The sequence below is a fragment of the Lichenostomus cassidix genome, chromosome 3, assembly GCF_008360975.1.
Source record: "Lichenostomus cassidix isolate B80296 chromosome 3, HeHo_3.0, whole genome shotgun sequence".
NCBI lineage: Eukaryota > Metazoa > Chordata > Aves > Passeriformes > Meliphagidae > Lichenostomus > Lichenostomus cassidix.
This window is the reverse complement of record NC_139483.1, coordinates 15,339,671-15,365,727: the sequence shown is the minus strand read 5'-3', so window position 1 is coordinate 15,365,727 and position 26,057 is coordinate 15,339,671. Positions and strand designations below refer to the sequence as shown.

At 42.4% G+C, this 26,057-nt stretch overlaps 1 protein-coding gene across 1 annotated transcript in view; it reads right to left on the bottom strand.

The window, feature by feature from the left end:
* Positions 1 to 1,079: 1,079 nt before the first annotated feature.
* Positions 1,080 to 26,057, bottom strand: part of LCLAT1 (lysocardiolipin acyltransferase 1) — a 113,254-nt gene continuing 88,276 nt past the window's right edge. Inside the window, exon 7 of the mRNA XM_085054643.1 lies at positions 1,080 to 5,257. Coding sequence (XP_084910769.1) covers positions 4,749 to 5,257 — 509 coding nt within the window. The 3' untranslated portion in view covers positions 1,080 to 4,748. The remainder of the gene's footprint in view (positions 5,258 to 26,057) is intronic.

Here is a 26,057-nt window from a genome sequence, read left to right as displayed (position 1 = left end):
CAAGGGATTATTCTGTCCTTAAAGAACACAACTGCCAGGACAAGAAGCAGGAGGAACCATTTCCATGTCTGTAGACACAGGACATCAAGGGAGAAACTTGAGCATAGAGAGAGAGGAGACAAGACCGTGAGTATCTCCAGAGCCACACAGGCAATACCAGCATCGGTGGGGAGCCTGTCAAGTAAGAACAGAGAGAGGCTCCTCCTGGGGCAGTCCATCAGTCCTGCTGGGAACCATCCCATGGAGGATGTTCTTTCTCTCCTCACTTCCTCAAAAGATGACTAAGTAAAGAAGTATTTCAACACAGACTTTTCCCTTCAGCCTCTAAAGCAGGGTGACACACTCCCAACAGCTGTACTCAGCATTGGCAGGAGCCAACACCTTTCCTAGCACCTCTGCCCTGCTATCCCTAACATCTCTCTCTCCCCCTTAGGTTCCACATTTATCTACATCCATTCCCGTGGCTCACTGGATACACAGCAGTTCAAAGAGAAGAAAGCCTTGAAGGCAGGGAAAAAAACAGAGCAGGGGAGCAGAGGGCAAGACCCAGCAGTGATGCTAGTGCCAGGTTCCTGTTATATTCATGTTCCTGAACTGCAAAGGAGGGGTTTGAGGATGAAAGCTTTGGCCTCCATTACTAGTATTTTCTGTAATGACAGGTAAGACAGAGAAATACATTTTTTCATTGCAGATTTGAGTTGTGAGGAAATCAAGAGGAAGGGACAACCACCTTTCCAGAGTGACAAGCCATTCATTTTGACTTTGGGGGACTGATTTGAATGCTCTGAGCATAGGTGGATATGGCATATATCCTCTTCAGCTGCAGAATCTGCTACCATGGTCTCTTGTTTCTCCTTTCTGACACAGGATACCTGCTGGAGATGTGGGTGTTTCCCTAGGACCGTCATGGGAAGGCTATTCCCTGATGGGGGAATTGAGAGATGGAGAGTTTTCCTCCCTCAATAGGCACAAACCATGAGCTGAGCATTGAAATGGACACCAGTCTACCTGTGCCAGCCACCATATGATTGAAGGCAAGGTTTGTTCCCTGCAGATGCAGTAAAAAGAAAACAGCAAAATTAAACACATGCAATGCTTCAGGACTTTATTGTTGTTGTAGAGTAACTGGTACATGGTTAAAACATTCTAATAATATTATCAGTGAAATCTGAAAACTAAGGCTTTCTGTAGGTTTGAAGTATCCTGGTGTTTCCTTTCACACAGTGCACATATAAAATCAAGTTATAAAAACACGGATCTTTTTCAAACACCACTCATTGATGCAATGCACAAAACTGGGAACTACATTTCCTATGATCAAGACAACACCTTACAGACCAGCTTTGGGCCTTGCAGCTTTGAAGTCAAGAGAAAAATGTCTTGGTCTGACATCCTGCTACCCAGATGAGCCTGATGACACACAGATGGCAGGATTTCAACCTTCTGTTCCAAGCAGAGAAAGAAACCCCCTGATGCTGATGAGGAAACATTTGATTGAGCAAAGGGGAGCAGCATCCTTAAAGTCTGGCCTTGACCTCAAACCAATATACAAGACCTGTAGGTCCTGCAGACAAAGCTTGGAGGGACTCAGAGCTGCTGGGACTACAAGAGAAGGTGAACTGGGACAAACCTGCTACTGAGTGAGACAAGTCCCAGTCCATGTCCCATGGAAGAGGGCCATGTGATTCCTGGAGTACTAGCACCTTGAACCCAACAGCACTGAAAAAATTTCAAAGTGATTTACCCAGCACAGAATCACAGAATGATTTAGGGGAGAAAAGATCACCAAGTCCGGTTGTAAGCCCAGCACTGCAAAGTCCACCACTAAATCATGTCCCTAAATGCCATCTCAGTGATCTTTGAAAAGGGACACAGTGTAGGAACAGAGTAATCTCCAAGAAATCTGTGTATTAGAACCTTTGGAGTAAAAAGCTACATTTTCACCAGAGGATAAAAAAGCATTCACAGAAAAATCTTCTCCCACTTCCTTAATCACTTTTTAAACAAAGAAGCTTCTCTATCCACAAAGCTTTTTGTTTTTATTCAACATTTTTTCCATCTTGCATTTCTAATTGACCTGGAAAATGATGCACATAATCTAAACATTTACATCAGACACAAAGCCAACACCCTTCCCTGGGAGAGGATTCTTCACTTACCACTTTGCATCATGGAGTTTGGGATTGCAAATGTGACATTACCAGCTGACAAGTAGATTATCCTTTCTCTTTGATCCAAACACAAGAGAGGATGATGAATTACAGATTTTGCAGGATGTTTTTACCACATTACAGTAGGTTACATGTTTGGCTCCAGTTGGGAGAAAACCCCTTGGAAGGGTCAACAATGGATTGCATTGACTTCATTTTCAAAGCCCAACTTTAATTACACAGAGACGTAAATCCTGCACTGCTCCATGACCAAGACTCACACTGATGTTCCTGACACATTTGATGACACCACAAAGTTCTCTGAACGACTGAGAAAAGCATAGCTGGTATTTTATGTCACCAACACATGGAACCTGTCCTCTGAAGTCATTCCTGAAGATGATGTTAAGGCTATTGGAGTAGGCTGGCTATGGTTACTCCTGGTATGAAAGCACAGCCATGGCTCAGGACAGACTGGAAGAAGCCTCTTAGGTCTCCTCTGCATTAACCACAAATGAGGTTTTTAGGTTTTCCCTTGCAGTGGGTTACCTGAATGTGCAGGGTATTAGCTGAAGAAAAACCAGGCTATGTAGGTTTAAGCTGCAACCATGCCTGTGGTATCACAGAACTGCTTTAAAAAAAGACCTCAAGGCGCAGAAATTACCTCCTTCTACTCATGACAATGAAACACCAGTTGTCAGGTACACAAATACAAACATGAAAAAATCATTAAGAAACATAACCCTAAATATAAACCTAGTTTTATTTATTTTTAAGAAAAAAGGGATTAAAAAAATTGGAGTAAACGAGCTGGCTTCAAGTACTTTCCGCATAATAAACAATTAGTTATTATAAGCATAGATTAAAAAAGACTTGTCACCTTGCAAGGGACAGTTGAATAGAGGCTGGTGATTTGCTCAAAAAATGGCCTTTGAAAAAAACACATTAGACAACATGCTTAGTGTTGTAATTTAGAAGCAAACAGGTGTGTCCACCATGCCGACCCAACACTTGGATATGCAGCACAGTATAAGATACATTTTCCACTCTGGACTTTCACATTTCACGGCAGTGCCGCTCAACAAACGGAGCCAGACCATCTGGGTCCAGCTCAAACAAGCCCTCATGCAGTAAAGAACAAATATTTAGTAAGTCAGGAAGGTTTTGCAGCCATTGGATTGATCAAGTTGTCTAAAATTTTTGAGGTTGCAAAACAATCTAACCTGAAGACCTGAAGTGTCTCCAAAGTGCTGGCAATGTTTTTGTCTTTTTCTATGTGAGCATGAACATCACTTTTATTATATATGACAAGGAATACACTTGAAAGTGCCTTGTCTGACTTTAAGCCTTCTGAGTTTCCAAATGGCATGAAATAAGGGAAAGTATTATAGAGAGAGCCCCAAAAGAAACCCCCAAAAACTGCGAAGGAGGCAGAAAAAGTAATGAAGTCATCAGGCAAACAGAGCCAATATGCAAAGGGAAGATGCAGCTCTTCCCTGTGCTAAGTCCAAAACCCAAACCCATCTCTTGTACCACTGAGGACACAACCAGTGCATTTCAACAGGTCTGTCTGATGTGCCTGGAACGAGCAGTCTTCCTGCTTATCTATGTGGACACGTGAAACACCAAAGGAAGCAATGTGAAAATCAAAATTAATACTAAAGAAAAAAGAAAAGATACCTTGCCTACTCTGAAAACGAAACAAAATGTTTTCAATCAAAGAATGTCTACAAGGATACAAGGAAACCTTTTTGAAAAACATTTTCCAGCTACTCAGAGACAAACAGCTATTTTTGCCCGTGAGAAAAAACCACCAAAAAACCAATAAAAAAACAGCTCCCCTATCCTGCAGCTCTGCTTACTACAGTAGGAACAAGTCTCCCACAGCTAACAGGGAGAAGACTAAAACAGTATGAAACAGTGAAAGACAAAAACTTAGCTGCACAGGTCTATTAAATAATCAGCAAAGACTTAAATGAAGGCAGAGCCAGCACTGTTTTCTGTACTATGACACAAGACTGCAAGGCTTAAAAAACCTCCTGAGTGACCAAGCCAGAATAGTTGAATAGTGGTAGGTTCAGTAGTGTTTGGAAAAGCTTATGCAAAAATAGTACTTAAAAAAATAAGTTTGAGTATTTGAAATAGAAAAAAGAAACAGAACAACTTCTCCTTCAACTTTCACCTACCATCAAAACTTACCAGTTTTCCAAATCCAGTGCTTACTTCATGCTAATGTGACTATAAAGAAATTCATACATCTGTCTCTCTTAGCTGAACTGTTTGGGTTTCTACATGAAACTCCAGTGCATGTCACATTTATTAATGTCCTTATGATTGTTCACTAATCCAGCAATTTGTTTCTTAATGACAGCAGAATGCAGTTGCTAGCTGCTTGTGAGAGCAATGTTGAAATTACATTCAGAGATTAAAAACTACCATTTTCACATGTAGCAGTAACTAACATTTTTCTTTCTCTTCACAGAATCATGTGCAAATGTCTAACAATGGCGATAGTAAAAGACAATTCTCATGCAAAAATTGTTCCCTGTGCATAAAATTTGCAGGGCATCTCAAAACCACCCTTCCTCTACCTCAGAACTAATTGATTTTTACTTTCATGTCGTGAAATTTCTGTTGCTTTTTAAAATACCGATGACAAGCGAGTTCAATGAGTTCCAGCCCACCAAACAGCTTTTGCTGCACAACGAAGAAGACGATCATGGATGCAAAATACCACTGTGCAAAGCTGTAGAGGTACAGCAGGGCGAGCATTCCCAGCGGGAACACCGTCCAGTAGAGGAGCGAGGCGCACTTAACCGCCAGGACCCTGAGCTCGGATTTGCAGGGTGGGACAATGCTTTGCCCTGTGCCACTGAAGCTTTTTCCACCTTCGTAGAAGTGTCGGAGTCTCTCCTCTTTCTCTTCCCAGCGTTTCCGGCACCACAGCTGCAGCTCCTCCTTGGAAGTGGGCACTGTCTCTATGGGGTATCTCTGGACGTGGAAGTGAATCTCCTTTGGGAAGTTTCCATTCAAAAGGTGCTTCTCTGTCTGAGGAATGTTTTGGGGGTATGCCACAGTTATGTCATGGATGGCATCAAGATTGTCACCTAGGAGAAAGTTTGGGGGGAAAAAGATCAGTACAGATCATGCAGCAGTCAGAATGCTAATCTGCTTCAAGACATGATTGAAAACTGTCCAAATTATGGCAGAAATCCCAGAGATGCATTAACTACACAGACTATGTTTCCTCTGCTAGAATATCTAAAAGCTAAAAGGTCAAACTTTACCCAATCATTGCCTGTTCTGAATCTGAACAAAAAGCTTTGCAAAAAAGATTATACACAGTACAAACTAATGCAGAATTACAATAGTAAGAGAATAAAGTCAAATTTAAAGGAGAGAAAATGCACATCTGGCCTTGGATAATGAGCGCTGTGAGTCTGATGTTCAGCTGTTTGGGTAAGTGGAGTGTATCTAACCTTTTAAACAGCAATTGAAGATTAGAAATTTGGGGGAGATTGATGAAGAAACCCCCTACTCTTCATTAGAATGTCTGATTGAACCAACACTCTTGAAAGGATATTAGTATTGCCAAAGCAGGGCTTGCTAGAGCATCCTTGTACTAAGTGTTTTTACATTTTGCACTTTCTAAATATTGTCTTTATCCCCCAGCCTCTGAACAGACATTCTTTTTAGATTTCATAAAGTAAATTCTGCTAGTGTAAAACTGATCTAAAAATAGGCTTGTGGTGCACTGGACGTTGCATAACTGTTAAGTTCTGCCAGCAGTGATTTATGTCGCTGTTTTTATTTGGCTGGCTGGCTCAGGGCAAAATAGAATTGGAGACTAAAAGCTGTCTCCAGTTGCAGCAATTGAAGACTTTTGCTCTCACAGATGATGCCACTTCTTGCAAAGATGATCAAAACCTACTGTTTAGCTCCACTCTTCGTTTTTATTTGCTTCCCTTCCCTGGCATTTTGGTTTTCCTTTACAGCCCTAAAAATGACAGGGCTAGAATAAAAAGTTACTTTAAAAGGCCACGTTCAAAATGATGTATCTAAAGTTCAACTCCAAATATCACAAGAGGGGGAAAAACCCTATTCAGCCTTTCAGAGTATTTTATAATTGTGCTGTCTTGAAATGATCTCTCTCCAACAGTTTTGTGGCAGGTTACTTGGGTTTTTAAGCAGATTTATATGGCTCCTTGGAGGTCTATCAGAGCAAAACTCAATTTTCCATCTTTTGTCTAGCTCTGGAATCACCTCTGAACTGAGCAGAGAATCCCTGTGTTCTGCACAGGTAAAACCTTTCAGATCTCCTCCCAAGAGATGCCAAAATTGAACGTTCTAGAAACCAAGCCCTTACAAAGGGAAATAATGGACAGCCTGTTGCACCTTAGCTCAAAACTAAAATGTTTTGAGAACAGCTTGCATTTTTGCTCCCCAATTCCAAGTATTTCTACCACCAGAATTACAGTCATCCTACAGGACAGACATCCATCCCCTAGTTCCTGGCCCAACCAGGGGAAGTGCTGTTCCATATACCTCCAAGAGATGTCCATCTCTTACAATCTTCTTCCTCCTGATCCTCCATAGCTCCCAGGTCTAGTGGAACATAAAACCCATACACTTTACTCCAAGAGGGAGGCTGGGAAAGCCCAGCCTTCCTGATATCCTTGTTACTTGCACCTCTTGCAGTCATTCACGTCTGGGCAGCTAAACTATCAGTCTGCCAACTGCATGAATTACTTGAAAAATCAAGGCTTTACACTTAAGGGCAACTGGCATACAGACCACAGGTAATAAATCATCAGATCTGCTTCAGATGCAGATTTTCTGACTATGCAAGCATGACTGGCAGGACTCCCTGCACTCACACAGCTGGTTTGATATCTTTAGCAAGAAGGTATATTTCTCCCCATCAACTCCTGATCAGAAACAGGAAAATCACTACTCCTTCCCTATGGATTTACAGCATCCCCAGACAAGATACCTTCCAGCAGGGCTTCCCACCAGACTGTAGAAGGTCTAGACTACATTACAGCTTCTTAGTCACCCAGAACAAAGCTCAAAGAGTTGCAGAGCAAAAGGTGGATGTTACTATTTTGATATTACACATAGGGAAATTGAGGCAAAGGATGATGACATGGCTTGCTCTGTGAGTCCAGCTGGAACCAGCATCTCCTAATTCCAGCTGCAAGGTTCATCTATGAAAGTGTATTTTACACAAGGTAAATTTAGCATATCTGAAAGAAATAGTAGAAAGAAGGAAGACCAGAATACCAGGTTTCATATGCAAGAGGCTCCCTTGCTTGGGTCATACATATTTAAGAACTCCACACAAATGGCAGCCTGAAGCTTTAATTCCCTGGCAAGGCAAGCTACAAGTCAATCTGCTAAAAAGAAGAAAAGTCACCACAGCAGACGAAGGTAGACCATTCATAAGAAGGGACTAAATTCCCTTAGGCTAGGTTTAATCAGGCAGCTCTGAACCTGCATCCTTTGAGCATCTTTACTGTCTGTTTCCCTGTGAAGTTAGGCTGTTGTCTCTGCCATCTGGAGATATCTAACAGCACAGTGTTTCAGATCAATAGCAAAGTGCCAGTCAACCAGAAAATCAAGTAATCCTAAGTGAAGACAGAGGGCAGTCACTGACAAAAAGATTTTTTTTTCCACCTGAATTTAAAGATCTGCTTCAAATACCTGTTTCTTCTACTTTTAAGAAAAAAATTCCCTAAGGGAAACCACATGATTCTACTTCTCTAGAGGGTCAAAAAAGAAGTAAGCAAACGTATCTGTTCGTAGCTCAGAGAAGCTGTCGGAGGACAAAACACTTCTTGCAATGTTTTTAGTGATATCTGAGGGATCATCTTAGTCCTGTGTGTATCCATGTCCCATTGGGGAAGGAATGAAGGACAAAGAAAATCAAATAATGTTCAGAGATTTGCATCTGAAATCTAATTAAGCTAAGAAACTGCCATTTGGGCTAGAATGTCAGGCAGGTAGCCCAGCTCCCCAGGACAAACAGAAACACCAGTTCCAGTAGCTTTACAGTCTCATTACTTTCTTCCTGCAATAGAATTATGTATCATTCATACCCATGGATAATATTCTGTCCTGTGCTTTATAAAAGCACCTCAGAAAAGAAAAGCTTACTGCAGTGCTCAGAAGTGAATATAAAGTCTATTGCTAATTATTGTTAAGCAGCTGTAAACTGCACAACATGAAGACGATGATTAATCCATGTGGCAGTCTCCATTTTGGGATGACAAAATGCCTCAAAAGCACTATTCTTTAACTTACTAAACTTTCTGTGCCCCAATCAAAGTTATTTATATTTCAGCTCTGTTGGTACACGACATTACCTCAGGCGATTACAATGCACAGCTGGTTGCTTTGGGCACTGGAGTAAGAGGTGACACAGGGAGAACTTGACCAGGCTCAGGACCAAAATACCAGCACCAGAGAAAGACACTGTCTTTTAAAAAACACTTCCAAGGAAAAATGAGGAAGTTTTCTTTTACTACATCAGTTGTTCCATCAGAATTTTCAACCTGTGTTAGAACTTGAATCATGTGGTAGCCTAGTGCAGCTCAGCTTGTGCAACCCCCAGCCCCAGCAAACCTGAGCACACATTCCCAACACACCCATGCACAAATACATGTGCACTATACAGGGGCACAGCCAGTCAGCCAAGGGCCAACATGAACAGAAAACAGTCCAAGCAACCAGAATGGCCTCATGCTGTTCCCCTCTCTGGCTGATTAGGATAAAGGCCTGTCAGAGGCAATTATACACAGGTTATGGATGCCTCCATAACTGCCTGTAGCCAGTCCATGCTGCAGCTGGCCCACACCCTTGGTTCTCCCAGGTGCTGGTACCTGGGCACACAAGCCCTGGGGCCACAGTCCTTCTCCATTGGTGGTACAGACTCCTTGCCTGCACTGCCAACCCCTCCAGGAACTGGCTTTACACACTGAGGGCCACCCAGTAGCCAGGCTTTGGATCCTCTCTTTTCCAGCTGCCTGCTCTTCTCCTAAACGTCCCATCATAAGCCTTGTCCAAACCCCAAATGGTCCTCTTTGGCATCCTGTAATGATGCCCAGAGCTCTACCTCAGTCTGTAAGGTGATGGACAAGGTCCTCTTGCTGTGACTCCTGGCCTGTGGGCTGATGTACACCTGTAACTGGGGTAGGGGCTCAGTTCCTCCATCTGACTTTTGGGGTTTTATGCCTCTGTGCTCCTTTGCATGGGTGCAGACAAACCTTTCCTCTCATCACCTATTATTAAACCTTACAACCAAGAGCCTCCTACTAGGTTCAAAATAAAGATGTTACAGGTAAACTGAAAATGACTTTTAATTGTGTTCTCAATAATATCATGCCAGCATGGTATTTTAATTCCAGGGGGAAAAATCCCAGCCTGAATGTAAAAGTCAGGATGAAATGTTTTCAGCTTCCTTCAAACACATTGACAAAGAGAATATTGCAGTGCAGCTACAGTTGGAGACAACTGGCAGAGGTGAAGCTCAGCCCTACAGCACAATCCCAAATAAGTGGGATGGATCCACCCCGGTCCTGGATGGATGGGCTCATTCCCTGTGCTAAAGCATCACTTGGGAGCTCAAGCACAGCCTGTTCCTCAGTTCTGACTCACACCAACTACAAGGACGCTTCCTCACTCCTACCCAGCAATGCTGAGCAAGCTCACTGTGAGACAAAGGGATCTGCACAAGCAGGGACTCCAGGGCCAAAACAATGACTCAGAACAGGGGCTCTGGAAGCCAGAATGACCACTAGTGAGGTAAAAAAGAGGATGGCCCCAAGGCAAATCCATGCAATGAACTGCTCAGACTCCCAGCAGCCTCAAAGGTGAATTGGGCAGCCAAGTCTCCTTGGCATTAACAGGGGTGGCTATTACCCATTTCTATCCCTAGCAAGGATCTCAGCAGCCCTAATTTGTCCTACTTTAGTTATCACTGACATTCCTTTAAACCTTACAAGGATTATACTGTTTCTTCCCCTGCCCTGATCCAGCAGAGAGGATGCTATTCTTAACCAGGGTACATCACAGAACAGCAGCTGATGAGCTGCTGAGCCACCACGGGGAGAGGCACACGGAGATGCTCTCACAACAGAATATTCATGGTCACCTTAAATAAGGCTGCTCTGTTAAAAGTGGGACCAATATGTGAGGCCCTTGTCCATTCCACTTCCCTGCTCAATATAACTGCTTTCTGCTGCAAAGTGACATATTTGTCCCTTCGTTGCACAGCTCCAGATATTTCATACCTTTCCAGGCTTCCATAAAACACTGACTGCCACTTGCTCAACTATGCCTGAACATCCTTCACCCTATACACATTTCCTTAGGAAACCCAAGAGGAGGCTTGGCACTTTTGTAAATAAACTGATTGGCAAGATAATCAAAGAAAAGATGGAAACATGTAGAAGAAAACTTGTCAGGTTATACAACATCTGAGTATTGTATGTTACCCTTAAACAAAGATACACTTTTGGAAATTAAAACAAAAGCCATCTAAAACTGCTTACTGGGAAATATTATTATCTTGGCTCACGAGACTTGAGTGATTTCTCTTTGAGAACACAGTATCAGGAGGGAGCAGCTTCAAGGATTTACATCCCCTCCTGGGAAGTATCACGCTTGTAAGGATTTAAAACTCCAGGCAGCCCTCTTTAAAGCAGTGGTGTCAGCTGGGGTTAATCTAAATCACTTTCAACTCAGTAGTTATTGGAAATCTTTTTTAGGTAAGTGTAGCAATCAAATAAGCAAACAAAAAAAGACAGAATGATAATGCTGGCTTTGATTAACAGAGAAGAGTGATCCTGCATACCAATTCTTTCCATACCTATCTGATTTTCCACTAGCATTGTGATACAAGGAGAGAAGAAGACCTTCCATCTGCTGACATGAAGGAGTTAAGGACACTGCACCTCTAGTCCCTGAGGGTGGGAGCCAGGGGAAAGGACAGCCCTGTCTGCTTTCTGCTCCCCAGCAGCAAGAAAATGTGCTCTCGGTGCTGCATACAGGAGTAGAGGACTACTGGGATCCCAGATACCTCCAGCTTACATAGTACAAAGATCAAGAGATACAAGAACATCCTCTCAGCCATCAGCAACCACTACATGTGCTTAATTCTTTTGCTAAATACATTTAAATCACATCGTTTTGCAGCCTGATGCTATATCTCATTAATGTGTAAACAATACCACTTACTGCTGAGAGTGGTGGTGGGGAAGGAGATCGGCTTTGACTTTGAAATCTCTGTAAATACCTCATTTAATTATTTTAAGACCAGACAGAATGTTATCATCATCTAATCTGATCTCCCAAATGACACAGGAGCTTATGCAGAATGCTTTCAGTTTTGCCATGGGATGTGGTGAGACAGACATCTCGCACTGCCCTAAAGCTTTTACCATGAGATAAGCAATTCCCCTAATTAACCAGGGGGGCGTGTACGTGTCTGTGTGCATTATTTTTGTACTTCTACTTCCTGACCGTGTAACTTGGCTAAATTACAGAGCTGTCTGCTCACAGTGGAAAGTGGTGGTATGATCTGTCAGCCTTGTAAGTTGCTCCTGAACAAACTAAACCTTCTTAGTTTCTGAAATCTCAATATGAAACATGGTTTTAAAACTTCAAATCCCTTTAGTAGCTCTCTGAATCTCTTCTCATATGTGAATATATTTTTCAAAGCATGGGTGCTGGAACCATAGAATTTTCCACAATGGCCTCATTAAGTCCATACACAGGCATCTAGTATTAACACTCCTACTTGCTTCTTGATTTTCCACTCTTACTGTGACAGAGCCTGAGATTCTCTCACCCTAGGCTGTCTGCTAATTGGCTCCACCAGCTGCACCCTGGGCTGCATCCAAAGCAGTGTGGCCAGCAGGTCTAGGGAGGGGATTCTCTCCCTCTGCTCTGCTCTCATGAGAGCTCATCTGGAGTGCTGCATCCAGCTCTGGGGTCCCCAACATAAGAAGAACATGGACCTGTTGGAGCAGCTCCAGAAGAGGCCATGAAGATGCTCAGAGGGCTGGAGCACCCTGAAAACAACATGAACCTATGAGAACAACACGAGAGAGCTGGGGCTGTTCAGCCTGGAGAAGAGAAGCTCTGGGGAGACATTAGAGCACCTTCCAGCACCTAAAGGGGACTACAAGAAAACTGTTGAGGGACTTTTCACAAGGCATGTAGTGACAGGACAAACAGGAATGGCTTTAAAGCGGAAGAGAGTAGGGTTACCCTACATATCAGGAAGAAATTCTTTACTGGGAGGGTGGTGAGACACTGGAACAGGTTGCCCAAAGAAGTTGTAGATGTCCCATCACCTGAAGTGTTCAAAACCAGGTTGGATGTGGCTTAGAGCAACCTGATCTAGTGGAAGGTGTCCCTGCCCACGGCAGAGGGCTTGGAACCAAATGATCTTTAAGGTCCTTTCCAATCCAAACCATTCTATGATTTCATGATTCACATTTATTGCTTGAACCCATCTCTCCCCTTGCTCTCTCCATAAGTCAATTAATAAGGAGGACTGCGCTTAAGCCTGCCAGCTCCCTTCCTTCTCTCCAAACCAAATCAGATGGTTTAGTATGGAGTAGTCCAGTTATGCTATGAGAAGTCAGTACTGTGGGAAACTTCAGAGGAGATCAAGAAGTATCTTATCCTGATGTGCAAGTTAAGATGTATCAAGTGCTAAGCTGATCCTTACTTTGAGGACTAAATCGTACAAAAATCCTGGGCATGGGAGCTGAAGCCAAACACAGAAGATTTAGCTCATAATTGTTGCAGGCATTGTTTACACAGCTGTGCTCTACAGGATAAATACAAGTATGGGTTGTGGTGGGGAATTTCATGCGCTTCAGGACAGCTTACAACCTCCACTAAGGTTTCACAGATAAAACTCTGCCTTGCCACCTCTCCAGACACAGGGCCTCTGACCCTGCTGCTGTCAAAGTCACAGCCAGCTGGTCTGAAACATCTCATGTGGCTCCTGGGTACCACTGTCAGCACAAACCCATTAGTGACTTCAGGAACCGAGGCTGCTTGTTTAAAAGAGGAATCTCGGAGCAGATGAGGGAAGGATGTGCATGGGAAAGGGGGGACCCAGACATGCCAGCAGGGGACAACCCAGTGGCTTCATCCACAAGACTGCCCAGGAGCTGCTGCTCCTCGGTCTTCCTTCCCTGGCTCTGAAGGGTTATTTTACAAATTGCAAAGCAAAAGCTGGAGGAGCTAAAAATAAAACACAAAAATATGCGGAGAGAAGGGAATGAAGGGATAAAAGGGTTGGAATAACAAGTTATTTTCAGTCACTAGAGATGACCAGGCAAAACTGACTCACCACTCTTTACTCTATCATTCCCAAACTATATTTATCAAATCCAGATAACAAAAATGCCATGTTTATTCCTTCGCCTGTCTGTCTGCTCTCTCCCAGCCTCCCATGCTACAAGTCTGCTCTACATACACAAATGGGATTTGGTTTTCATAGCTATTTTATGTTAGGTAGAAGATATGCTCTTTCTAGGCTTATAGGACACCACTAGTTTTTCATACAGAAAAATTATGTTTCATATAACAGAGAGACACTGATACACTGGTATGCAACTTTCCAACTTCACTGAGCTCAAACATGAATTTCCTGGCAAACAGCCAACCAGCTCAGACAAGAATCACAATTATGCCTGAAATGAAGGTAATTTACTACACTTCAGTGAAATCCTTTCAGAAAGCATCATATGTTCTCCACCTTGTCATGATAAGATGTTTTGCTACACCGGCAAATGTATCTAAATTAGGAAATGGCTGATTTACTTTTATTTTTAAAAAATGCTAAACAAGTCATCCAAGTATTTCTGGAAATCTAAGTATCATTACAATTAAGCAAAAATAAGACACCAAGTACCCTTAAAATAAATCACACACAAACACACAGAACTTACTCTTATCTTAAATATAACAGACTATCCACCTAATTCTTCTGTTACTTGTTGGGTATTTCAAATCCCTGGGAATCTGGGAAAGAAGTAATCCACCCCTGCACATTTCTTTGCTGTCTGCTTGAATGAGCAATCTCTCTCCAATGCAGATGAAATTAAGCATCAATCTCTACAACAGAAAACACATCCGCATTCGAGGTAATCCAGTTCTACCAGAATCCAGCTGTTGTATCTGCAATTTCCACTGCCACTGCTGACTGGCCTCACTGAGTTAATGGTAAAGCAAAACACTCTGAAAGAGTTTACATACACAACTGTCATACCAGTGATGCTCAACATTGCAGGATGTTACTGCTAGGTAAACAATGGAGCTGGCTTAAACCCTGGAATTTTTGGAGAAGAAAAGTGGTACATTTTTAAAGATATAAGCAGTAGCAGTATGCATGAACTGCCATGTTATAGCACAACAACATATGTAGGCTTTCAGGATCCAAAATAAAATACAAGTATTGAAGAGGTTACTATTCCCAATCTCCCTGGTCTTTTTATTAGATGTGATTTATTTCCCTCAATTCTTCCAAAACCATTGCTCATACTCTTTTCAAATGCTTCTGTCTCTTTTCTATACTTCTAGGATTTGTTGGGATGTAAGGTAGGAATTTTCTCATCATTTTTAATCACTTTCACATTGCCTTAAATAAACATTAGCCAAATCTGCAGGCTGAGCATGCAACTTATTTTGAGTCTTGTCTTTGGTAAAGTCACTACAAACCTAGTGAGTCACTGTGAGTAGAGCAAATTAATTCACCACAGATACTCAGTAGGAAGCAGTTGAGGCAGTTCTTGCTCAGTAATCAACAGCTCAAAGTGCACCCCACCTCCTCAGAAATGCCATGGATTCTCGTTGTCCATCAGCCCTCACTTCAGGCCACTGGAAGGATGGTGCTATGAATAGCATAACACCATCCACTGCTGTATTGCAACAGCAGTAATAAGAAAATAAGTGATGGCTATTAGAGAAAAGACATTTTATTCTTCGCTTCTAGCACATTACAACTACTCTTTTTTACAATTCAGATATAAAGGTCAACTTCCTTTTCTCACTTTACATTTCTCCCTTTTCTCAGCAGCTACAGACGAGCACCCTTTCCTTAATGCAGTGCTCTTTGCTATCTGTCCTCACTACCCAAAACCAGCCGCTAGAGAGAACTCTTCAGCTGTGCACTGACCTGACACCGCCTCCAACCCTGCCCCTCCAGACTGTCCCAGGCATCATTCTCGGGCCTTCAGCAGCCCCAGAAAGAACAATCTGGAATTGGAGGGCAACTCTGATTACATGCAATATGACAAAGTGGCTAGATGATATACCCAGTACCATTACATTTAGGATACACGACACTGAAAATGTGTTTTGAGATATTTGATATTACAGATACAGCCCATCCCAAACCAAAACACTAGATGAAAATGCACCAAAAATAGAGTATGAACTGGATATTGAAAAAAACACCTGCTAGCTGCCACCTCAAATATTTGGATGGAGTGTTTCTGCAGATGTCCTGAGCCGATCTCTTGCACGCCTCACCGATTTGTGCTATTGCCATTCTTGGTCACAGTGGTTTGTTTTCATTTCTGTGTACAAAGCAGGAGGAATGCAGAACAGCACCAGCAGTCCCACTAAAGAAGGCATAATTTCAGCACACAGAAAATAGTGATGCTTATAACCTCTCTCCAATGGACATACACACTTAAGCCATATCCAACTTTAGTTTCACCTTGATTTTTAAACCCAGGACAAGGATTTTACTCTCAAAACATTTCATTCTCTGCCGTTAGAACTTCTGTCAGGAGCATCTATTTTATTATCTGAATTTTCAGCTGAAGCGTTTTTACATAGAAATGAACTCATCTATACATCTCAAGAAGAGAAAATGGTTTGGCGTAGAAAAGCACTCATGTTTCAATTCAGCAGCAAAGCCCTAGTCATGAAAGAGTCAAGGAAACAGAGCCTCTAACATACTTTAATCTTCCCTTCTTCAATGTAACCCTCAAGATGTAACTTAGCCCTTTGAAAATCAACTCCAACACTGCTAATTCAATTTCCATGGTTTTTTTCCACCACTAACTGGCCACACAAACCATAGAGTCCCCTGAAACAAAAGTGTACAGCACTGTGCAAAACAGGCATTTAGACCCACGGCTGCCTGCATCAGGATATGAACTTATTCCCAATCCCCTGGTGCTAAAACAGTTTGCACCAGACCATGATACACACAAGTGAATAAATGTTATTAAATTTAATCAGCCCAGTACTTGGGGGAGCCATCTTAATCAGAAAGGGATTTAATGAAAAGCCGCAACGCCAATGAATACTCTTTAATTACGACTGACTAATATTTATCCACAAAGAGGAATTTGTTTCAGGATTAGTCTGAGACCTGGAAGAAGCCAAAGACATCAATTTAATAATGGAATGCCTAATTAAAGTATAATGGAAACCTAATTGTGATATACTGCTTTGTAGCGCACATGATTTATTTAGAACAATTACTTTTCACTGGGCTCATTAGGGAAAGTTAAACAAAACACAATAGTAAAAAAGAAGAGGGAAAAACAGACACACTGGAACTTCCAAGATGATTATAATCAACTGATGAAAGACAGTGACATATTTGTCAGATAAAACACTGCCATCCCTCCGCAGGCTGTGATTAAACTTTCTAAAAAGGATAATGATTGTATCATTTCTTTCCTCCCTAATGACACAGGATCAGACCCAAACCCTACTGCAGCTACTTGGTGGAGCTCTGCTGATGGAAAGGAGCCATGAAGTTGAAGGGTCTGCTGGCCTTTGGATCCTCCTCACGCAGAGAAACCTCACCTAACACATGCACCCTCCCAGCTGCTATGGAAGGAGAGAGGACAACCAGTGCAGACCCCTCCAGTCCTTCCCACCTGCAGGAACTGACAGCAGGACTGACTGCTCTTGATCAGGATGCCCATCTTTAAGAAGGGATGGCCCTACAGGTATGTACCCATGGCACATAATTGAATGTCTCCTATTTTTTCCCTGAATAAAAAATAAAAAGCTGTTCAACCCATTCTTACTGTAAAATCAAACATCCTGCTGATGGCATCCTGATGGCACTGGCATGGTGGTCCCCACAGGATACTGGGCTAGTTGCTAACCCTTCATTCATTTAAGCCAAGGTGAAGGACATGCACTGTTTATCCTGTATCAAATTTCTAGAGTGTCAGAGTGAATTATGTTTGGTCTTTTCCCTGGTAAAATGCTAGGAAAACTGAAAGAGGTGCTCCTCTACCCGCAGTGCCCTGCAGAAAATAGACATGGGGAGGTCCAGGAGCAGATGAGTTTCCTCTGACAGTGACTGCTGGAACCACTGACCAATTCCCTCAGCTCCAGCTCAGTTATGTTTAACTGGTGATGTGAGAATGGCTGTACCAACAGAAGCTGTCATGACAATGCCACAGAAAAGAGAAAGGGATGCTACATTCCATGGGATGTGTGAAAACACAGTACCATGGCCGTACAGACACATCAAAGATTGCAGCAATTTTAAATGCACAACTACAAAAAGATCTGTGTCTAGTGATAAAATGATTTGCTAAGGCTTTTTTTCCAAATACTGCTGTTCATAGAGATGCTTAGAAAAATTATACTGAAGTCAATCCCTTGAATGAAAATGAAAAAAGGCTACTGTGAGTGCCTGGACAGTCACTCCTGTGCCCAGATGGAAGATAAATTTTGGGCACCCATCTTGTACTTTCACACGTGTGATGCTGTCAGTCTGTCAGCCAGAGAAGTAAAATCTGAATTTCTTTTGCAAGGACAGCAAAAGAATCAGATACAGGCCAGTGGTTCATCTTCATATATCTGGTCTCAGTGTCACAAGAACAAGGCTGAGAGAGACCATTTACCCCAGTATGTGCTGGCCCAACACTGAGCCAACGTGCTTCTCTGCTCAAGGCAAAGACAGCCAGGTTTAGGGTCATCCTCTACACTTTGTACCTTCATATTAAAGATGTGTACAGCAGTGGTCTGCTGGTTTTTATACAACCCAAAAGGCAATCCCATGCTGGCAGCTGAAGTCCCAGAGAAATGTTATAAATCCTTCTTGTACAGGCATCTTTGAACAGAAGTCTAAAATTGGTTTCCTGAAAACATCTGCTACAAACTTCCATCTCTGAACTCCAGTGGGACATTTAACTCCATTGGCACTGCATGCTAGAAAGCTCTGAAAGCACTCATCACTAATGTTTTTAACATTGCTTTTTAACACAAATATGAGTATGTACATAACTAAACCACAATGAATAGAATCAACTTAGGCAGTTGAATTTATTTCATAGGAATTACAGAAACAAATGGCCTGCAATTTAAAAAGTCCATTGTTGTCAGTACACAATTGTTTTCCTTAAATATTTTAACTCAAGGAAAAATGTAGTCCCCTAAATTTCACACAGTGCATGGAGAGGACAATGCTTAATTAAGGGGAGAAGCTATGTGTCACAACAGAAAATCCTTTTGAGCTATGTTTTCCACAAATACACTTTGCTATCCCTAACACATTCGAGTTCAGAAACATTTTCCCTGTCCAACATAACCCTGTTCACTGCAAACAACATCTAGCCTTGCTAAATTCTGCCTGAATGCCCATGGACAGGCTACACACCATCTGCACAGCCTTCAGGGTAAGACTGCTATTCCCACTCATATTTGGCCTACAGACACAAACAACTGTGGGCTTCAGGCAGGAGGGAAAGGACAAGAGCTCTCCTGAACACCACCAAACACCTCTGCTCTGGAGGAATGAGAGCCAAGGAAGAGACCCAGCCCAGGGCTGATGTGAAACTCTCAACTGCCTGCAGGAAGGGTTTGCCATGGTACAGCATAATGGCTTCACCAGCCAGGAGCAAATGGATGTCTCCCATGTTCCATCCCAGTGGGAAGAAAAAACCTGTCCTTAAAAATGGGAACAAAGAAGTTGCCATTGGGTCACAAGGCAGGTCAACAAAGGTGGTGAGAGAGCTGAAGTTTATCTGAAGAGCATAATCCCTCTTCTGAGGAACAGTTAAGGCTTTTCAAGAGTTGCTGAATGATGAACTGCCATTTAGTCTTCCAAAAATAAACAATGGGGTGATGAAAAATCCAGCTCGGCTGAGCAAGGATATTTTAGTTCTAAGAGGTAATTCTGGTCAAAACCTTTCTCTCTTTGGGCAAACACAAGCCAAGGAGAACTTCAGTAGCTTTGATATACTTTTGAAACATGGAATGCATGGAATGCTGAAACCTACAGTCCACCACTCAGTATATTTGCTGCCTAAGCAATGGTGACACAAATTACCTCCCACCAACTCTTCCATCTGCCCTGCTTCCAAAAGCACTAAACCAAATAAACACACCAAACAATAAGCAATTATAGCAAGAATATCTCTGGAACTACAGATACATAGTGACTGAGACAAAAGAAATGCAAACCAAACAGTAAAACCTCTTATTTTTATTCTCCCAAAGCCATGTCAACCCACAGTCATGAGTTCATTAAGTGATGACAGCAACTTTAATGTGTTGCTCTATTGTAGAAATGGTCTTTTAAATGTCCAGGCTACAACAAAATTCATTTGACCATCTGGTGACAACTGTCCAAACACCTGCAGCAACACCTCATGCTTAAGTGGTCTGCATGCCAAAGTGACAAATTCTTTGATTAGCTTTTAAGACATTTCGTAAGACAAATCAAAACACAGTGTTAGAAGAGTGAATATGCTGCTGCAATAACAGCTAACATCTCAGGTTACAAATGGAATATTTTTCTAGATCAGTCTGTGATCTGAGAAGTCGTCACAGTATCACTCCACTTACCAACTGCAGACATGAATGAATAATTCTATCCATAGAGTAAAACCCTGGCACACTTTGGCATTTTAAATGGACTAGCACAGTGAGTTATGGCACCGCCTGTGATGAAATAACATTGTAGGCAAGAGCCCCAAGATGGAAATGAATTGGCTACTCTCCATCTGTCTTCACTGACTTTCAAAAAACTTCTCCCTTGACACTAAGAGTGAAAAATTAGGTACCAACATGTTTTTAGACTCATTGGTAAATTATCGTATTTAATCTGAAATAGGAAACTTATGGAAGTCTGGAAGGATGTCTAACTTTACTCTTTTCACACCTTTTAAGCTATTTTGGCTAATTCTCAGTTACAATTACCGGGCACATTTCTGTATTGCTCCCTGTGCTATACATCTTCAGAGAAGTAGCAGAGATATACACGGTAGTAGACTGATAAAGCTACATCTCCACTGCTCTCCTGGCAGCCTCAGGGCAGGCAGAAGGCCAAATTAACTACCTGCTCCTAGATGCTTACCAGAAGCACTCTCCTGGGGCCAGCTGCAAAGAAATCCAACTGAGACTCCTAGAGGCAAAACTTTGGATATGTCCAGTGCTTAGGAAGGAAACCTTATTTGCTGTGTTAGAACTTGGTGGTCTTTCTCCTCTCCAGCCAGGTCAACTCCATACACTGCCCAAGGTCCTTCACAGAAAGGCCTTGGCACCACGTGCCAGCGGGACCTCACTGGCATTTGTACCGTGCCTAAAGTGCCAGATCTGCCCAGGGAGAACAGGAGGATCATGTTTCTGAGTATTGTCACCAGCCCAGACCCAAGTGTGCCATCAGAGCCCTCTGGCTGAGCACAGCACTCCTGTGCCAAGCAGCACCACCAGTGATGGGTCCTGAGAAGCCCAGACCCTGAGCTCTGGATTTACCATCTGCAACAGCAGTGAGCAGCTCATCCATCTAGAGATGCCACAGGCACACTCACACACAATTACCATTCACACAGCACTTTGAGAAATACAGGAGTGCTTGTACTCTTAAAAAGAACTGCACGCAATAAAAGGGGAAAAGACCAGAGGAACAATTACCTTCCCTCGTTTTCCTGCACTGAAGATACACTCCTACTGCCAATAGTTGAACTCGAACTATGACGTACATTTTTGAAGTACACAACCAGAAATGGATCCCCTAAAGCAAGATGAAGGTGACTAAATGCTGAGGAAGTACATATTATCAAGGAAGGATTCCAAAATTGAGAAGACAATCATTGTGTCCTGACATAAGCAGGACCTCAACTGAAAATGTTGATGCTATAGCTCACCTACGTAGCTGCTTCTGATTTATCACACATTGCTTTCCCTTCATGGTCCACGGTCTGAAAACGTTAGCCAGTAACAATACCTGTCTCATTTTTAAATACTGAAAAAGGGAACAGCAGAACAAAATACCAGTAAATGCATGATGCCCTGAATTCCTGACTCTTAAGTGTACATTCTCAAAGGGCTGTTTTAAGAAAATATTTACTTTTTGGTTGTTATGGTGATCATCTTTTCACAGCAGTTTATAAAAATAGGGATGGCTAAAAATAAAAATCCAAAGGAACCTAAGGCTCTAAAAAGGAATATGGCATGCAGATTTGTCTGCTTCAGAATAAATCTGCATATAGTGTCCTGCAGCAGCACGTTTTTACAAAGGGAATTAAAGCTGTGAAATTAACATTTTAATGAAGTAGAGAGACCATTGACGTCAGGACTACTCACTGATTGTTGCTTCCAGGTGGCCTAATGAGATGAAAATGAAGTTTATATCTTCAGCTAGTCTAAGCCAGGCTTGTTTTGTGACTGTGATTGAATTTAAATGAGAAGATACTGCTGTGTGCAAACATGTCTAGGCTGGTAAGTAGCCTTATCAAATCTAGGCATAATAAATGCTTGATTTGAAATATTTTATGTTAAGAAAAGGGATTTCAGTCTTCCTTTCACAATTCAACACAAATGCAAAGCCCAAGTCTTATCATTAATTGTATAGCATGCCACAGCTTTTGTGCTGGTTGCTCCAGGAATTCCCATATAAAATTTTTACTGCAAGATGTGCTTGTTTATCTATCCAGGCACAGAAAACATTCTGCTTACGAAGGTGAAATAGGAAATTGTAAATCTAGCATAGCCTGTGGATAACCCACAGTGAGATGTTTTGGCACCAGAGGCATGTCAGGCATTAAGGCACAGTGATGGAAATGTGAGACCACCATATATTGTGAAACACAATAAACACAATAAACAAGGAACTGCAGCACATCATAAATTCCATGTTCCTAAATGCCACTGAGAGTGCTGCGTTTCATTTTCTGTCTTCACTATACATACTGAAAAGACATGGGTAAATATTTTTCATTAGTTTTTATTAGAGGAATGAATTGATACTGATTTTGCCTTAAGTACTGTATTTCTACTTAGAGAACAAGACAACCATCATGCTGGGGACATACCCTCAAAATTTCGGTGAAATCCTGTGAATAGTTTAAACTGTTTCACTTTTAACCCCTTGATACCATATAAAAAAAGAAATAAAAAACCTAACCCAAAGCCAGGCTCAGTTCTTAAGACTACACATATTATTTAGGTCTAATTCTCACTTAATTCCTGGGTTGACACATCGGTGAAATAGTCTTCAACAGTTCTAATTTCTCACTTTCAAAGATGTTCTGACATGCAATCTGCTACTGCTGTTATAATTGATCAGCAGTAGAGATCAGGAGCAGGGCTAGAGAAACACAGAAAATAAATTGACTGGCCCTCCAGCTCAGCTCTTCTCTGTAATCTTGAGGTAAAGAAGAGCTATGAGGGGATTTATTCAGATATTCTCTATTCTGCTCATTATAACATGCATAGTTTCAGGTTCATAGCAAGAATAAAGGTAGCCCATCAGCAGCTGCTTGCTCTTTTTGAGATCTAAAAACTTCACAGGAAAGCCCCTTGTTTCTCTGCAAGATGGGGCCACTAATATTTACTACTTTTAGCAGACAGCTTGTAAGCCTTTTATAGACATCAGCTTTCCAGGCAAGATGCAGCTCTGGATACAATATGTATATTTACATTCCTTTTTTCTTTCCCGTCTTTTTTCTTGTCTTTTTCTCATCCCCATGGGAACAAGGACTGTTGCACATGCATTACATTTAAGCACTCCATAAAAATTGCCCCACTGATAATGTAATAGTCATACCATGCCTAAACTACCCCTGACCCCCACAAAGCACAGCCAAACAATCTTCCTGACTGTGAAGGTGGAGATTTCCAGAAAATTCTTCCTGTTTGAGATCCTGAGATCTACAAGAAAGCCTGCGAGGGGCTTTTTATAAGGTCATGTAGTGAAAGAACAAGGAATAATCTTTTAAACTGAAAAAGGGTAGGTTTAAGTCAGGTACTAGGAAGGAATTTTTCACTGTGAGGGTGGTGAGGCACTGGCCCAGGTTGCCCAGAAAAGCTGTGGATGAACCATCCCTGGGAGTGTTCAAGGCCAGGCTGGATGGGGCTTGGAGCAACCTGGTCTAGTGGAAGTTGTCCCTGTCCCTGGCAGGGGGTTGGAACTAGACAACCTTTAAGGTCCCTTCCAACTCAAACCATTCTATGATTCTGTGATCTTACTAGATATAAGGCACAGAGAGATTGTTTGGAAGGACTTCACGTAACATGCTCCATGCCCTGCAACAGGAACTCCTATGCAGGGAATGTGGCTGCTGGGAGCAGGAGAAACAGCTGGCAGACACATATTGGAGATGCTTGTGCATCATCAGCACAATGACCCATGTTCTCACATGCAAATAAACACATCTGAGCTCAGGACTGTTCTCTGCCCCCTGGGAATACCTTGAATATGGATCTTCTAACCCAGTGCTTGCACTGCTTTAACTTTTGAGACGAGACAACTGTCCTGGACAGAGTGCTAGGTAAGAACATGAATGTTCAGTGTGCTACCAAACCAGAAGTGTAGCCTGTTCAGTCTGACAGCAAACACTTTTCCCTCCAAAAGGAGGTTACAAGCCACTTTTATTCTTGGTATGCAGGTGATACAGCAAAACCAAGCCAGTAATATCCCCCCTCTGAAAGGAACTATCTTGCTGTCTCCTGCCCCACAGTGGATGCTCCCTTTGCTTCCCCTGATTCTGCATTGAGTCCTTTCAACATGTGGAGTCAGCAGAAGTTAGGCTTGCCAAAGAGCTGTACTGGGGCTGCTGAGGAACCTGAACCCCTGACTATGGGTGGAAGTGGGACACAGCAATTCCCACTGCTAGCCCGTGGAGTCAGGAGAGTTCATCAGCCTGGACTGGATACTACAGGCACAGTATGTTTTCCTATTAAAAACCCCTTATTTCATCCACCAAAGAGGGTAAGTTCTGTTTCCCCCACCCATCCAAGATGTGGGTCCAGGCTTGTCTTCTCACAGCAGAAGACCCAACCTGCAGCTGACATCTGTTGTGTTGGTAAGATGTAAAAACAAGATTACACAGAACACAACGTCCTCCTGCAATTCATACGAATTCTGGGCCAAGGGCTGGAACATTTTTTCTTCATTATTCTCCCACTGCCTAGAGTAGCATTTTCCTTTATTAGTTGCTATTGCCTAGAACAGCATCTGGAACAAGTTAGGTAGCCAGAGCAGAGTAACAGACATGAGCTCAGTGTGTTCCCAAGACCTGATTTTCAGAGATACAACACACCTGCAGCTTTCAGCAAATTCATCACAGAGCTAAAGGGCTCAAAGCTATCTGAAAAAATCAAGCCCATGCTGATTAAACCCTCTTGGGAAGCATGCCACTGCTTTGTACACACCAGCTAAATGCTCTGGAGACTTAGGAACATTTGCTCCAAGTATGGATTGCAGTATTTCAGCCTGGGAGGTGACAAAGACATGAATAACCTCAGCAAGATCCACATCCGAGAAGGATGTTCACAAATTCCTGGCTAGCAACAGATGGAAAAAAACAAAGGCATGGAACCACAGCTGTTCCTTTTCTGAAATGGTGAAGGGCCCAAGAGGACCTCTGAGCTACAAACTCCAGCAGAAGTGAGGGGCACACCCTCCCTCCTCCCTCCAGAGGTGTAGGCACTCACTCCATCCCTGCAGACAAACACACTCTGCCCACCAGCTCTGCACGTCAGCCCTGCTCAGAATCAAATTTCTTCACCACTGTCAAAACACAAAAGAGATTGTGTTTCTCATACACAGAACAGGCACCTGCCTCATGTGCTTTATCACAAACATCCCCAAACTAGGTGAGAAGAAAACAGCAATGATGGACTCAAGTTGTCATAAAACTGAGGGGTCTAGCACTTTTTAGTCCTTCCCCCAGTATCCTTATGCATTAATTTATCTAGAACAGCAAAATTTTCCGCATATTCCTGAAGTTAAAAACTTTCAGGGAGGAAGGAATCCTTATTAAACACCACCCTGTGCCATCAGTCAGTGCTCAGCTCTGACACCTTCACACTGACAAAAAGGTTCCCATTGTCAATAGGAGATACTCAAAACAGAGCAGTGTCTCAAGGGAGGAGCAGAGCGAAGTTTGGGCTATGCCACTGCCTCCAGATGATTAGCCTGAAACTCCTGGATATTGGAATCTCACAGATTCCATCTTAAAAGCAAAACAAAAGCCCAAACAGGAAAACAAGTGGAATAGCTCTTTAGTTTTGTTGGTTTTTTTTTCCTCCACCACCAGCAGAAAAAAGGCAGAACTGACTTCAATTTATAATTTGAAGTTTGGGGGTTGTTTCCTTTCTTTTCCAAACTGAGGGTCTGTGTTTCCACACAGCAATTTTTACAAGATGTTTCCTGCCTCCCATCAGTCACCCAGCTCTTGATCTTAACTGATGGGGAACTGACAAGACACATACATGCCCTATTACACTGCAAGATGCTTAAAGCTCCCTCTTTGACATATTGAGCTGATATTGTCTTAGTAAACAGTGCATTTCTGCCTTTCAGTGCTTTTCAGCTTCAACATAAGAATCCCTACTGAAGGCTTAATACGTACACTTGTAAACTGACAGATCAAACAGTGCTAACGTTTGATGCAA